The sequence below is a fragment of the Typopeltis vanoorti genome, chromosome 1, assembly GCF_054136105.1.
Source record: "Typopeltis vanoorti isolate ZY-2024b chromosome 1, IOZ_Tvanoo_1.0, whole genome shotgun sequence".
Taxonomy (NCBI): Eukaryota; Metazoa; Arthropoda; class Arachnida; order Uropygi; family Thelyphonidae; genus Typopeltis; species Typopeltis vanoorti.
This window is the reverse complement of record NC_143549.1, coordinates 173186596-173204023: the sequence shown is the minus strand read 5'-3', so window position 1 is coordinate 173204023 and position 17428 is coordinate 173186596. Positions and strand designations below refer to the sequence as shown.

General features: G+C 36.0%; 1 protein-coding gene across 1 annotated transcript in view; it reads right to left on the bottom strand.

Annotated features, from left to right (window-relative positions):
- Window positions 1-17428, bottom strand: part of Dhc93AB (Dynein heavy chain at 93AB) — a 1274973-nt gene that overhangs the window by 81105 nt on the left and 1176440 nt on the right. Inside the window, exons 58-59 of the mRNA XM_090403805.1 lie at window positions 13603-13754; window positions 2231-2390 (exon numbers count right to left, since the gene is read on the bottom strand). Coding sequence (XP_090259931.1) covers window positions 2231-2390; window positions 13603-13754 — 312 coding nt within the window. The remainder of the gene's footprint in view (window positions 1-2230; window positions 2391-13602; window positions 13755-17428) is intronic.

Genomic DNA, 17428 nt, shown 5'->3' with positions numbered 1-17428 from the left:
CTCCTCTTCTTTCATTCCCATACGTCTCTCTCATCCCCTCTCCTCTACTGCTCCGATTCTCTCTTCTAGCATTTGCATACCCCTCTCTCCTTCCCTCTTGCCTGTTTCCATTCTCTCCTCTTCTAGCACTCCCATGCCTCTCTCTCATTCTGTCTCTCCTACTGTTTCCATTCTCTCCTCTTCTAGCACTCTCATACCTCTCTCTCATTCCCTCTCTCCTACCGTTTCCATTCTCTCCTCTTCTGTCAATCCTATCCTCTCCTATCATTCCCAAAACTCTCTCTCTCTCTCTCCCCTACTCTGATTTGCCTTGCATTTATCTCTTCCATTCTCCTAATCTCATCTTTCATACTTCTCCTCTCATTCACAAGATATTCCACCTTCTCTTTCAGCTCATCTATCTCCCTCTTCAGGTCAGTCACTCTTAATTGGAATTCACTCTCCCAAACGAAACCATCTCCTAAACTTTCACAGTCACTCATGCCTTCCACACTATCAACTATTATTTTTTTCATTCATATTTTTTTCTTCATTCTCTCCTATCACACTACTTGTCTTCCTATATTCATTTCCCGTTCCTGGAGCAACAAGGTCAGATATTGATATATCTAATGCATTTAGTCACTGGTAACACCATATTGTGCTCAGATTTCGTCACCTGGTTTTCAATTGATGCAGAAACATTGGAGAGGGTCCAGAGAAGAGTGACTAAGACAATATCATCATTCTGGAATGCTGGTTATGGAGAGAGGTTGAAGAAATATGGATTGCAGAGTCTGGTGAATAGGAGGAAAAAAGAGATGATGTTATACGATAGTGATGTTTAAGTGAGGGGATTTTATCAGATTAATCCAGAGGGGATTACAAAAAGAACAGAGGCAAGAGGGAAAGAACCAGAGGCCATCTGTGGAAGTTATGCAAATGTGTGGCAAAGAAGGGGTGTGAGGAGTAGATTTTTTAGATGGAGAATTGTCAGCAAATGGAATGCATAACCAGCATATGCCATTAATGCAGGGAGTGTTAAGAATTTTAAGATTCAGTATTATAAATATGTTGTCAGTTGAATGACCCTTGCATGATAAGTCTGCCGACTCTAAGAATGTGTAATAATAATAATAGTATATTGCCACTGCATCTTCAGTGTGTGTGTAACTTGTGTTCCATCTCCAAAAACTCAAGTTATGTAATGCCCTCCTAATCATTGCTGTAATTTGTTGAAGTGGTCTCACAGCTGTGGTGAGATGACCAGTAAGCATTATACCTCTGTGTCCTTTGTTTCCTTAACCTCCTTAAATATCTCCATCAACTATATACACTTCATTCATTCTTGTTCTCCAAATTTCAAAACTGCAGATTTCATATTTCACTTTGCATGAGTCAACAGCCCACTAATCTGTTTTTATGAAATGGTTTTATTCAAATTTTCTTGCAGAGCCACTACATCTATTTTGTTCCTTACAGCTCTTCCCCAACTATGCATCATTTACAAACATCTGCAAATCCCCATTTATCTTCCTTAGCTGATATTATTAGCATAGTTAAACACTAATAATATAATACACTTAGCTATATCTGAACAATCTGTAATAATTATTAGCCTTTTCTTATTTATAGATAAGTATTAATGATTCTCAAATAAATATATATTTTTTTGTTTAATTAACAATTACAGTTTAAAAAGGAAGTGATCCATGTAACAATAATCACTGATTAGTTTTCCTCATATGATAATTCAATCCATGAATAAGGGACTAAGTATTATATAAGCTGGGCTCTCCTTTTTATAGATCAAACACAGTGATTTTAAAGCCACAATTTCAGGTCTGCAATAAGCAAAATGGTAGTCTTACACTAGGTGATGAAAATCATAACTTAACCTAAAGTCTCTCTCTCTTTCTCTCTCTTGGTGAAAATAACATAACACAAGCCTACAAAATTTAGCTGCTAGCTGAAGGTGAATTAATACAATAGACTATATAGATAGGTGAAGACTTGCAGACTATGTAAGTTGTGGTGAAGGGAAAGACAAAAAACGACAAAACATTAAATCAACTGGATTGTATTGTGGCAGATATAATTTTTCTTAACACATTAATGTCTTTTGTTATCCAGGAGGAGTATGTGAAAGACTTGCTTTGATAATGAACATGGGATTCCTGTTAGTTAACCAAAATAGAGTTTCGACAAGAATGTATCAATGTATAAATTTTAAGAATGTATGAATACTTACAAGATCAGGATGTAAGAATTTCTCCATATAAATTTGACAAAGTCTTCTGTCCCAAGGATCTATAATGTGTCCACCATATATAACTTCACCAATCATATACCGTAGACCTTTCCAAGGAATATCAGTACTAGCTTCCAAACAGTTGTATAAAAAATTAATGCTAAAAAAAATTAAAATAGTCATTACTCCCTTACATTATATATGATGAGCATATTGATAATAAATTCATTTTAATAACAATAACAATGATAATTATTATTATTATTATTATCTCTGCATCTTCATGGATTCAAAAACTTAATATAGGGACCGCACTAACCATTCTCACATTACCTATCATATTTCTCCTTGAACTCATTCACCGATGAGGCACTACATCTGTCTCTAGCAACTTATTCTATCCACTTACTTTGATCATGGGATTCCTGTTAATTAACTAAAATAGAATTTCAACAAGAATGTATCAGTGTATGAATGTATATGTTTGCATATAGCAATACCTCAATATGCTTGCTAGTCACATAGTTACATAATTTCCAAAGGGAGAGTGACCTCTTTGTTCTCTCACTTCCTGCCACATACTGAAGAAAAGTTTTCTGTATCGATCCTATAAAATTCCTTTATTAAATTATATATTTTTATCATATCCCCCTCTTTTCCATCTATCGGGTACATTTTGTAAGTCACAGACCTTCAATCTGTCCTCAAAGGGAGCATTCCGTAGACCTGTCATAATCATGATCACTCACCTCAGTATTCTCTCCCCTACTTCTTCACCCCAAATGAATCCAGGTGACCAGACCTGCATGCAGTAGTCTACATGTGGCTAAAATAAACAAATCTCCCTCTTCCTGTTTGTTAGTGTGTTTTTCAACATCAATTATTTATTATGTGCTATTCTGGCCACCACTGCAAAATGTTCTCTAAACTTCAACATCCTATCCTCGTTCTCGTTTCATCATTTTATTGTAAGCTTCCTATAATAGTACAAAATTTTCACAATCATATGTGTAACCTAAGAGCAACAACTCATCCAGGTTACGATATGCATAAAGTTACAAAAATTTATGTAATTCATTTTCATTATATACATATATGTACATTCATATAATATGCATATTACATATTATTATAATATAATTACATAATAAAATCACAGATAAAATAAAATTTCATCATACAGAGAAAGTTGCATAATAATTAATTAGGAACAAAATAAAACAAAGCAGTTAAATAGCATTTAAATTTTATTTACACATAAGACTGAATCTTTGAATACAAATATGCTAAAAACCAATAATTTATACAATTATTTTGAACAGAGCTTCCTCATTTCTGTGAGAAAATAAATAAATACTCTTTGATTAGAGTTTTGTATTTGCTTGGGTTAGTTTCATTTCTTATTGTTAAAGGCAGTGTGTTGAATACTTTTGGCACTAAATAAATATAATCTTTGTGTATTGCTTCTTTATTTGCTTTTGTAACTAAATATTTTAGGCCCTTATGTCTACTAAGGAAAGTATCTTGTTTGATATTTACGTATTCGTTGTCGTTTTTTATGAATAATAGTACCCTATAGACATATAAATATCTAAGGGGTAGTATGTTTAGTATGGTGTATTTATTACACATTGCAGTATCCTTATATTTGTTTCTAGTTAAGATTTTAATTACTTTATTCGGAATCGAAACTAAAGGTTTCAGAGTAGTGTGATAGATTCCTCCCCAACTTAATATACCATATTATAGTGTGCTTTGAATCCAGGCAGAATATAATATTTTTAGCATATTTAAATTTAAGAATCTTTTTAGGTAGTAAAGTCTATTTAACATAATCCTTACTTTCTTTACGACATCGGCAATATGCGGTTTCCAGCTTAAATTACTATCAATTTTTAATCCCAAGTAAGTTATTACACTGACTTTTTCTATTTTCTCGCAGTTGCAATTTGAATTTGTCCTGCAAAATTAATTGTGCAGTGAAGTTCATTTTGCCAGTTGTATTTTGCAAGTTAAAATTTACATATTTAGTTTTTGAGACATTCAAACTGAGTTTATTTGACTGGAACCAATTTGCTACTTTCAAAAGATCAGCATTCACGATGGTTTTCATTTGTTCGGCTATGTCTGTAGAGAAAATTAGTACTGTATCATCTGCAAAAGTATTTGTTTTACTGTTTAGTTTAAGACTGCAGAAGTCATTGATATAAATATTAAATAAAATTGCTCCCAAGACAGATCCTTGTGGTACGCCGCTATTCACAATCATAAAAAATTCTGAACTCATCAATTTTCTGCATTCCAGTTCATTATTGTTGTATATATAGGATGTGATACCTTCAACCTCAACTGCACGATTACATGTTGCAATGCTAAACTTTCAGCCATTATCCTCTGCTCTGGCAGTCTATTTAAGTCATCTTGAGAGATTTCTGCATCTTCACTGATTATTGTTCTTGATAGCTTTGGCTAGGAAGAGTGATCAATGAAATAGGTAAACAAACTGAACATTTCCCCTTAAATCACTTCCTGTATCACTGACATACTGAGCTCTGCAACACACTACTAGTAACCTGCTTTCTCCTGGATACAGTTCTCTCATATAATACTCTTTGATATCTCCATCAACCATACAGTTATCCAGATTACCAGCTCCACATCCTTTCCCATTTACTCTAATTCGTAACAGAGTTCCATGTGGTATCCTGTGGAATGCTTTTGCAAAGTCTAGTCGTATCATTAGGCAGCCATTTCCTTTATTCAACACAACTGTTACCTTATCATAAAACGTGAGCAAATTACTGAGGCAAAATCAACCCTCATAAACGCATGCTGCCTCTAGAGAGTATCATATTCTTGTTCATCCATTCCTGAATTCTGCCTTTTAACAATTTTTCCAATACTTTAACCATTACTTTTAATATATATTGATTGGTCTATAATTTATTACCTCTGTCATGGAGCCTACTTTATGCAATGGAACTATTTTGGAACTAAGAGGTAAATGAAACAGCTTGGTGAAAGGAGCTACCAATTCCTTTGCACATTTTCATAATGCATGGGCTGATATGCCATTTAATTGCCTCCATCCATAGTCTATTAAGGTTCTACAATATCATAAGCACCCCCAATTTCTCCAACCTCTATTCTGTCATAAGTTAATGTCACATTAGGAAATATTGCCTTGCATGATGTGACACTGGCAGCTGAAAGACACACCCTTGCAGAATGATAACTGAACTATTGTGTCTGTTTTATTATCCTCCTACTATCAGTACTCATTAAAGTCATCCTTCCATAGATATTCTTCCTTTTAATTGTTGTGCAGTGAAAGAACTCTAGGATTGTCTTTGTCATGCTCAGCTAGTCTCCACTCATAATCTGGTTGTGACTTTCTTATCATACTAGTCACTCTTCTTGCTTGTGCCTTGTAATGCTCATGACCTTGCTGATTGTCTTTCTCTTCGAATAGGTTGACAACTTTTTCTTTTTCTGTGACTACCAGTTAATGATGCTATTCCATTTCAGGGGTACATCAGTTAAAATGGCAGGGTGCAGTTAGTGCATGGGCCTGAACCTGTCAGTAATGAGTCAGAAGGCTTCCCGGTCAACTGGTACATAATCCTGCTGCTGCATACTCTTCCAGGTTGTGTCTCGAAAGGGAGTCTGAGTAGTGATATGTAGGGAGCACTGTTGAGGCCATGTTATGACATGGAGACTGGTTTCTCTCTGTATGGAAGTTATGTCTGAGAGTTTGCTTTCTCTCATTGCATATTTACATAATATCCTTTCAGCTAATCATGATTACTTATGAAGGCTCCAACAAGCAATGACAGTAACACTGTGATAACAACAAACCTCTTCACACACCTCAACGTCCACAATTCCGGCTAGATCCCCTATTCCAATGCCACCAACCAGGTTGGATAAGAAGCAGAAGTCTTTGCTATAAGTAATGACCTAACACAAATCATACATCTATCTACTTGAAATTTTGATAACTCACTTCACTTTCCAAATAATCTGGATCTCTTTTTTTACTAGTTTTCCTTCCAGATACATTGTAAAGGTCACCACTCCTCTTGGCAAATTGGACAACAATCTTATATATATGTAGAAAGTTTTTTACCTTGGGTATAATATATGTTAAAGATGCCAAGCTATTTTAAACCTGGTTTTACTCCATTTCCCAAGTAAGCAAACAGACAAATAAGTCAAATTTGCGCCTGCATGTAGTGCAAGTCTAGGCAACTCGTGGTAAAGGTGGAATAAGCTCTGATCACTATTCTTAATATTTACCCTTAATGCAAAGCCCATCTCCTTGAGGAGATGTATGATGCTATGCATTAAAGGCAAGGGGCCACTACCCAGACCGGTTTCGACCTTTGTTCGTAAAATACTTATAAGCTCTGTATTACTTAACCTTGGTATTTCTAAGCCTGGCTCCCACTGATGAGACCTCAATAAAGATCGAAACTGGTCTGGGTAGTGGCCCCTTGCCTTTAATGCATAGCATCATACATCTCCTCAAGGAGATGGGCTTTGCATTAAGGGTAAATATTAAGAATAGCGATCAGAGCTTATTCCACCTTCACCACGAGTTGCCTAGACTTGCACTACGTGCAGGCACAAACTTGACTCATTTGTCTGTTTGCTTACTTGGGAAATGGAGTAAAACCAGGTTTAAAATAGCTTGGCATCTTTAACATATATTATACCCAAGGTAAAAAACTTTCTACACACACACACACACACCACTTTATTGTATACCATCACTTTCTTGGTCTTCCAATTCTTCATTTTCCATTTATTTGATATCCATATAGTATTATTGGGAGTCTGCTATTGTCCATTCAATTCAGATGTTCTAACCATTTTTGCTTTTTATTTATTCATATGGGTCCCCCCCCCCCCCGTTCTTCCACTATCCCTTAGGACAGGTGAGCCCTTCTATTGAGAGATTAAGTATGTATTTTATGACTGTAGATCCGTTTGTGTTCACAGTCTGGTTTACCTGTTTTGAGGGATGAAAAACTCGAGTTTTTCTGGGTGGAAAAACCCTCTACCTCCATATGAGACCAGCTAACTCACTTTTAGGAATGAGACCAGATAAAGGTTCCTCACATCATGGTCCGACCAAAGGGAGGTTCACCATTTTTGTTTATATTTACTTATATAGTAGTTAATTGGTTTTTCAGGGATTGTAAAATTTCTCATTTGTTTTATGGTCCTATTTGGTATGTCAAGCTATTTTTCTTTCATTTCTGCTATTTGGATCAGTTTTTCATTCTTCTTTTTTATGGTCCGTGTTTCACTTCCCATATAATAAGATTGGTCTAGACAGGACATCATATAGTCTGATTCTGGTTTGTTTTTGTACCAGGGATGGCTTAAATATATTGTTTATTATGCCATTTACTTTCACAAAATTTGATATTTTAATGTCAATGCCTTTTTCATTCATATGATAAGTCACATCCCCAGTATTTGAAAGTATTTACTTTTTCTAACATTTTATTATCTATCATTATTTTACTTCTTATTGGGTTTTCTCCTATGATTAGATGAAGTATCATGTCTTTCAAGAATACAAATCTCTTGAAAATCTGAAGCTTAAAAGGAGGAGTACTTCCACCTTTTTACTCTACTCCTCCTTAAAAGGAAGTAGAGTCCATCCCAGGAAGCAGTATAAGGAGGATGTGACCAGGAGAGTGAGAAGCAGGTTCTTTGAATAGAGAATGACTGATGAGTGAATGCATTCCTGTAAGTGTGATTAGTGCAGAAGCTGTGTATAGATTTAAAGTATGGTTCAATGAACTTTTTGCATGAGAGAGTATGCATCTGCTGTGATGTGTCCTTTGATTCCATGAGGGTCAGATGCTAATAATAATAAAATAAAATAATTTCAGAACTTGAGGCATTACATTTAGTAAAATTACAGGAAATTGATAAGGCTATGGACTTAGGGATAATGGTGGCCAAAGAGTTGAAGTTCAGAGGGCATATTGCAAAAAATTGGTAAAATAGCTCTAAGAATTACTTGGATGTTGAAAAACATGCTAACAAGTAAAGATAGGGAAGTTATTATCCCTCTTTATAAGGCTATGATTCAGCGCTGCATCTTGACTACTCTGCACAGATTTGGTCACCCAGATTTTTTTGGGATCAGGAGGTGGTAGAGAGGATTCAGAGATGAGTGACTAATCTGTTGACAGGTTTGTGGAAGGTTTTGTGGAATGCTCCATCCTATGAGAATAGTTGAAGGTGTGTGGGTTACAAAGTTTACTTGATAGGGAAAAAAGAGGAGACATGATAGAAACTTATAAGATATTAAAGGAGTTTTATAAGATTGACACAAGAGAAATTTTTCAATATGTGGCAAATAGAGAGAGAGAGAGAGAAACTAGGGATCATCTGCGTAAGAGTGTGTGAACTAGATTTTTTTGCGAGTGAGAGTGGTGAATGAGTGGAATGAATTGCGAGAATTAGTCATGAATTCCATGACAGTGAACGTGTTCAAAAGAGAGGTATGACAGGTTTTGTGTGTATAAAAGTTAGTGTGGGTATTCACAATGAGTCTCCAGACTCCATTGAGGTATCCATATAATGATAATGATAATGATAATTGCACATTCTTTCACTTGCTCACTCACCTTCACTCTTCTCACCATAAATTCTTTAGTTTCCTTGACTCTATGCTTTTGAACTGTTAAGCTACCTAACTCTAAATTCTTGCAAATAATCAGCCTTACATAATCTTTCATACACTGAATTCACTCCATACATCCACAAACTCCACACCACTCCTCTGTTCACTGACCTATCTGTAATCAATATCTCTTCTTCTTCTATTTCTCAGCTTATCTTATACCTGGCAGCAGACTCACAATCTTTACTCTATGTGTCTCTCACTCTTCTTATTTATTTGTACCAGCAACTGTCTTCTGAAAGATCACTTGTACTGCTAAAATAATCAAGTCCTTCACTTTTCTTCTAGTTTCCTAACAGCATTGTTAACATCATTAGTCTCTAACCCAGGGAAACAATTTTTTCATACAGTAGACTCTCAACTATCCGGCCTCTGTACTATCCGGAGCCCAGATTTTACCACAGAGAATTATAATAATACAGTAATTCTCCGTGATAAAATGAGGAATACGTACTGTAATTTACTTTGCCAAGGCATTGCAAGCGGGCATCTGCAATAATCCTCCTATGTGCCGTGTGCATAACACAAGTTGAGACATGCAAAGTATGGATTTCCCTGCTTCGTCAGTCGTGTATCAGATGTCCCACAAGTGCGGAATATGTTTGCAACTGTTCCTGGTTACGTTAGTAAATTGTTGTTTGGTGTGCCTCATTGTTTTTTTATTAAAGATTGCGAAATGGGTGATAAACGAAAAAAGGTTGTAGTGACTATGAAGGAGAAACTACAAGCTATAAAGCGACTAGACTCTGAGGTAACGGCAAAAAACTATTGCTTCGGAGGTAGGAGTCAGGAAAAGTACAGTTGGAGACTGGAAGAAAAATCGAGCAGAAATTGAAAAGTGGTGTGCTGCCCAAGCTAGTGGAAGCGGAATGAAAGTAAGAAAAATGAGGTAAGCATAAAGAAGTTGAGGAAGCTTTATTTTTGTGGCATGTACACTTAAGAGGAAAAGGCTTGCCTGTTACTGGGCTGATATTGCAGGAAAAAGCATTGCAATTTAAGCGACAAATACATGTAGAAGGAGAAGATTCAGAATTTAATGCCAGTGATGGATAGTTAGATCGGTGGAAAAAACGATTCAGTGTTCGCCAGATTACCATAAGTGGGGAGGCTTTATCTGCTGATAAAGAGGCTGTACCTTTGTTCAAAGACTATCTTTTTAAGCTTATTGAAAAGGAAGGAATTTCTGGGGAGCAGTTGTACCACTGCGATGAGACCGGTTTAAATTATAAGATGTTACCTACAAAAACGCTTGCATCAAAAAAAGAAGCCATTGCACCAGGATACAAGAAAAGCAAGGATAGGGATCCCAGACATCCCATAAAATATGGGATCGTCCTGTTTTTGGCTAATGCGTCCTGTTGTCCCGAGAAAACTCTTCGGGACAGCTTTTTGTCCTGTATTTTAGAGTTCAAGACTGAATAACAAAATCGATGAGTTACAATTTCTATTCTATTACAAGCATCGCTCTCCGTCATTACAGGGAACTGTAGACACATTATTTTCTCCTTCTATCATTCTTCAGTGAGGATTGTGTAGCTTTTCATGACATGATTCTTAAAACAAACAATTGTTAAGTGAAATTCATTCTTCAGAAAAGTATTGCAAGAGTGAGCAAGACCGATTGATTAATAAGAATACTGTCAGGTGAGAAGAGCATTACTGTATTAACAATCTATTTTGTATCTATAATAGTAAGTAAAAAACCATTTTAAGGCAACTTAAAGTGGCTTAATGAAAAGATGCAGCCTAACAATTGGATTTAGTATTTGTTTATTCGTACTTAGTAAAGTGTGCATACTAAACCTTACCACTCACACACTTGGAAAGTTAGAATCATTTTGTAAGACTGGCATATGTGATGGATGTGCATACTAAACTTTCACCCTCAGTCAAAAGTGTTCCGTATTTTTTTCCAGTGTATCTGGCATCCCTAAGCAAGGAACGAGTCACCATCTTGGCTTGCAGTAATGCAACCAGCAACCACAAGCTTAGGCTTACGTTAATAGGAAAATCAAAGAAATCCAGAGCTTTTAAAAAACTGAAAAATCAAGAATCACTACCCCTATATTACACACATCAAAAGAAAGCATGGATGAATTCAGAAATCTTTAAAACCTGGTTCTAAAACGAATTTGTACCAACTGTAGAAAAACATTTGAAAGACAACAATTTGCCGAGAAAAGCTCTGCTGCTTCTTGACAATGCACCTTCGCATCCTGCCAGTGACGAACTCACAGATGGAGACATCAAAGCTTTATTTTTATCACCCAATGTGACTGCTGTTTGTCAGCTGATGGACCAGGGTGTCCTTGAAATGCTAAAGAAAAAGTATCGTTGGCGTCTTCTCAGTTCGTTGATATCACTGATTGATAATAATGAAGACTGCATAACCACTCTGAAAAAGATTGACTTGCTAGATGTCATAAGGTGGTTGGCCAAAGCATGGGAAGAGATTCGAACCATATCACTTGTAAAGGCTTGGAAAATTCTTTTGGACCATGAAGGTGGACATTTCAACCTTGAACCCCGTGTGTGAAACCGAAGTGGAACATGAAAATGATAAACTTGTTTCATTGCTCAAAAATGTACCGAGCTGTGACAATGTCAATGCAGACGACATTACAGAATGGATGTCAAACGACGAAGTTGATGAAATAACTGACAACGTTATTGTGGAAATGGCAACACAGGAGGAAGAAGAAGAGGAGGAAGCATCCTTAGATGACAGGAAAAATCTCATCCCACATTCAGAAGGGTTCAAGACGATTGAGACAGCACTGCAGTACATTAGTGAGCAGGAGAAAACGACGCCAGCTGATATCATCTGGTTGCGTAAGTGGAGGGACATTGCATCACGGAAGAGGGCTAAAAGGGTGAAGCAGTCGTCTATCAAGGACTTTTTCAAAAACTAAAAACTGTAAGTTTTGACTATTTCATCTTAGGCCTACCTTTTCACATTTGTGTAAAAAGGTAGGTCTAGAACTCCGGCCTATCTGGCTTTTGTGTTATCCAGCCTGCCCTTCCATCACATTAGGCCGGATAGTCGAGAGTCTACTGTACACTCCTGAAGCACACCCCTTATTACAGTCTCGATACATGAGTCTTTTCTTACTCTTCCTTTTTCGGTTTTTCATATTCTGCTTTATCTTCCCTCACATTATTACTTTCCTTTACTTTTCTGCCACCATCACCAGAAATTTCTGCAATCTTTCTATCTTATGTTTGGTCCTGTGGATTCCATAGTAGCACACATATCTTTTTCATTACTATCTGATCATCATCCTAATTTTCCCTCATTTCTTTCATGATATCACCTATACCTTATTCATCCTTGTTTGCTTTCACCCCATATTTTCAACAACATCTTGTGATACTGTCACTGAAATATTCCCACCTTTTGCACTTGATCCTTCGATGCCACACTTCTTACTCTTCACACTTTTGACACTTTTTCTCAGAACACTTCCTACATATGTGCTCACCAGTTTCACTGTCTTTTAACTTCTTGCATGGAAATTATTTACAGATATTTATTTATTTACTTACTTTGATCACAATGTCTGGCAAGAGACAAACAAAGGAAACTAAGAGTGAAAAGAAGAATGTGAATAAAGATGAAGTGAAGAAAAGGTCTAGGATATCCAGTTCTTCAGAGCTGAAGTTTGAAGTTCTGAATCAGTTTCATAGAGTGAATGTGGCATTAATATTCAAAGTGATTCTAAGGTAATCATAGCTTGATATGACATGCAGAGCGCTCAATCGTCCACGATTATAACAAAATCTCAATGTCATGCAATTGAGGAAATAGAAAGGATGCTTGCTGGCTATATGGATTGAGCATCAGAACCGGCAGAACATGCCTTTGTCTAGGGTGGCCAAACAAGTGAACATTTTGCATGAAGATCTCACGAAAGATGAAAACAACTGGCACCTTTTGCTGCAAGTTGTTGGTGGTTCAACCACTATAAGAGTCATTATGCATTCCTCAATCTCAACATGACTGGAGAGGCTGCAGCTCACACTGCTACTGAAGAATTTCATAAATTTCTCTTCAAAGCAAAAAAGAGAAGAAGGAGGCTACACACTGAGAAGTTAACAATAAGAAGTAGAAAACTTCAGGTCAGGTTTCCATTGAGAGATTCTTGAAGAAGTAGTTCAACCTCCTATAAGTGTTCAACTTCAGTATGCCAGATAAAGAAGATGTGATTAAGATGTGGTTATGATGTATTAATTGTGAAAATAAAGAACTGCTTTAATAGTTCTTTGTTTTATACATACAGAATATTTTATTTACTACTTTTATGCCTTAATATGTATGAAAAATAGGTTCATTTTTGATAAAATTAATCATGAAAGATCATAATAATCCCACTCACTTGGGAATGCTATAACGTGAATGGATATCAAGTTATAAGCCTCTTATTGTATACATTTTTAATATTTGTGGTGATTCTCAAGAACGCAACCCTGCATATAATGAGAGTCACCTGCATTTTTAAAATATCACTTATCTTTCAGTTTTAAATACCACTACTACTATCATGATTGAAAACCATAATAAATAAATGAATATATTATTATTATAGCATAAATGTTTCTTTGCAATATATATATATATATATATATATATATATATATATATATATATAATGTAATTTTTTACCTAAGTAGTAAATCTTCTGAAGTAAATGAATAACAAAAATTCCATCCTTGAGGACCGTATTTCTTCCTTTCTGTCAAAATAACATGGAAATAACATAAAGAAAATAGGAGGTTCTTGAACTCTGCTTCTTTTGATGTTGATTCAAACAGTTCCTACAAAGAGGATTAAAAGGAAAGCTTAATGAGGTCTTTCCTAGTGAAATATTTCAAACTGCTTATTAAATACTTGTTACAATTAGTACTGATTGTTATGGAGAACGAAGAAAAAAGTTACAGAAAAAAAGAAATTAGACAACCAAGCTAAGAAAAATCCTAGTGAGTTCTTTCAATATATGGCAAGTAGAAGGAAAAACGACTGGGAGGATGATGCCAGTTGATGACACTTGACAGGGAAACGGGATGGGCTAGGCCAGGGACATGCAGTGTAAGGAGAGTGGATTCTGAAAGTGGTAACGAATGCACATATGTGGATAGTAGGCATAAGAATGGAATGGCTAGAAATACATTGGGGGGATTAAATACAGAGGAATATGTGGGGCACAAGGTAAGCAGACAAGAGCAGGTGAGAAGAAGTCATAGATTGTGTGTGTGTGTGTGTGGGGGGGGGGAAACAGAATGAGACAAATGAACTGTTATGCTTATTTATGAATGCTAGATGAAATTGTGAGATGAAATTCTTGCATTGAATGAGTTTATGTGACCAAAAGTTGTTGGAATAAGTGAAACATAGCTGGAAGAGAATGACATCTTAATGGGAATAGAAATGGAGGGATATGATTTTTTTTTTGTGAAGATAGAAAAGGCAAGAAGTAAGGAGGGGAATTATGTCTATGCTAGGTTGAGATACAAAGAAAAAAAAGTGGCAGTAGTTTTGAAGCAGTAGTGTGAAGTGGAGATTGATAAAGTGAGATATTTGATGGGGTGTTGCTACAGGCTTGGGAATGTGGAAGGTAGAGAAAATTGAGCAAGCGAAGGGTAATAATTTTGGGTGATTTAAATTAATATAATATTGATTGGAATGAAGAGACAGCATTAGGGAATAAGGAGAATGAATTTCTCAAGTTCTTAATCGACAACAACAACCTCAATCTTAGGTAGTGTATAATGAGGGCACATGAGGGTTAAGAGTCTTAGATCTAATTATATCATTAGAGGAGATGATTGTGAATGGAGTGTCTAATCATCCCCCAGTTGGTGAGAGTGGCAATGAAGTGATTACCTGGGTTGCAGCCAGTCATATGAAAACTTCTATAAGGAAGGAATATATGTGGAACTAAAAGGCTGGTGATTATGAAAAGCATAGGAGACAACTGGAAGGTTATGTAGCATGGAAAAAGGAGTTAAGTTGGAAGAGGACAGATGCTGTGCAGGCACTGATGAAGAACTACTTAACAGTAGCAATGTCTGGTATTTCAAAGGCATAGAGGATAAACATGGTGGGAGTAAAATGGATGAATGAAGAGGTTAAGTATGAAATCTGGAAGAAGGCACTGTAGAGGCAACATAAGATGAATGTTGGTAATGGTATAAGTACAAAAGAATGCCAGGAAGGTGGTGGTTAGTAAAGGCAGAAAAAAGTGCAATATGAGAAGAGATAAGAAAAATCCCAGTAATAGTTTGGGTCTCTTGCAATGAGTCTTCAAACTCCACGGAGGTGCCCGTGCAACAACAACAATATGTGCATAAGACTATTACACTTTTTTTATAATCTTTGTCAAGTAGCTTTATTTTATCCTCCTACATGTTTCATCAACGAGACACGCACATTGTCACGCACAATACCAATTTTTTGTATGAATTAGAACCATCAGTTATAACCTAGTCTGTAACCTTCATTTTAGCTTACTAATTTGTATTCCCTGAGGATGCCAATAGAAAAAGATTGGCGAAACATGTAGGAGGATAAAATAAAGCTACTTGACAAAGATTATAAAAAAAATGTAATAGTCTTATGAATAATTGCCAAGAAAAAAATTCAACAACAATATGTGCAATTAGAAGGAAAAACGACTATGGGAGGATGATGCTAATTGATGAGTGGCAGATTGGTAACCAATGCAGAAGATATAGTTGAAGTATTCAATGATCAGTTTAACAGTGTATTTTATTCTCGTAAAGGCAGCATCATGAGAAGCTGAAGTGTAGAGAGTATGGTAGGACTGATGGTGAATGAGCAGGTAGTATGTATGTTGGACAGAATAATGGAAACACTTGTTATACATACATATGTCTTTATTAATATGGTGTTGGACTACCTTTTACCTTCAGTACAGCATGAATTCTTCTTGTGGACTCATAAGTTTTGAATAGTTAATGGTGGAAATTTGTACCATTCTTCTTGAAGCAGATCTTCAAGTTGTTTTAAAGATGGAAGTGGGAATAATCTGTTTTTTATTCTAGTATAAAAATCTTGCCTTCCTTCCACTCATTTGGCACTTGATCCAATGTAAGACTCATATTAAACAAATATGTCAAGGCAGATGTAAACTCCCTGATACATTCCATCAAATTATGAAGTGATATATCATCAAATTCCACAGCCTCATTAATATCAGCTTTGCTTAATTTTCTATATAGCTCTTCCTCACTCACAGTCAGTCTCTTCTCCTCTATATCCATTGCTCTCAAACTCTCCATGATGTCACAATCACAAGGATGAAAGACCTTCATGAAATGCTCATTAAATATCTCAACCATATGCTGAGCAGTTCATAAAGGTATTTCATACTTGTGAATGTGACATGATGGAGAGTTTGTCGTTATACCATTTTCCTCAATCAACTCCGTCCAACCATGATCATTGTAATTTTTATTGAATAAATATTGAAAGAATTCCCTAGGATTTTTTTTGGCTTCGTTATTAATTGCTGCTTATACTTAACTTTTGCTAACGTTATAAACAAAGTCACCCTCCTTGCCTGTTCTTTGTATTCGTCATGGAATTGATTATTGCCACTCGTCTTATGTTTCCTCCATAATACCTTTTTTCTCTGTATTGAATACTTAATCTTTTTATTCATGCCTACATTATTGAACCTTCTGACTTTTGGAAATTTAAAGATACCAAGCTATTTTAAACCTGGTTTTACTCCATTTCCCAAGTAAGCAAACAGACAAGCAAGTCAAGTTTGCACCTCCAAGTGTTGCAAGTCTAGCTGACCCTGCACGTAGTGCAAGACCAAGGAAACTCATTGTAAAAAATAGAATAAGCTCTGATCACTAATCTTAATATTTACCCTTAATGCAAAGCATATCTCCTGGAGAAGATGTATGATGCTTTGTATTAAAGGCAAGGGGCCACTACCCAGACCGGTTTCGACCTTTACTGAGGTCTCATCAGTGGGAGCCAGGCTAGAAATACCAAGATTTTAGTAATACAGAGCTTGAAGTATTTTACCTGAACAAGTTACCATAAGGTGTTTTAACCTTATTAAATGAAAATCTCAGGAGGAGATATAAATGTAGAAAGTATTTTACCTTGGGTATAATGAATGTTAAAGACACCAAGCTATTTTAAACCTGGTTTTACTCCATTTTCCAAGTAAGCAAACAGACAAGCAAGTCAAGTTTGTACCTGCAAGTGCTGCAAGTCTAGCTGACCCTGCACGTAGTGCAAGACCAAGGAAACTCATGGTAAAAAATAGAATAAGCTCTGATCACTAATCTTAATATTTACCCTTAATGCAAAGCACATCTCCTGGAGGAGATGTATGATGCTATGCATTAAAGACAAGGGGCCACTACCAAGACTGGTTTCGACCTTTATTGAGGTCTCATCAGTGGGAGCCAGGCTAGAAATACCAAGATCTCCCACTGATGAGACCTCA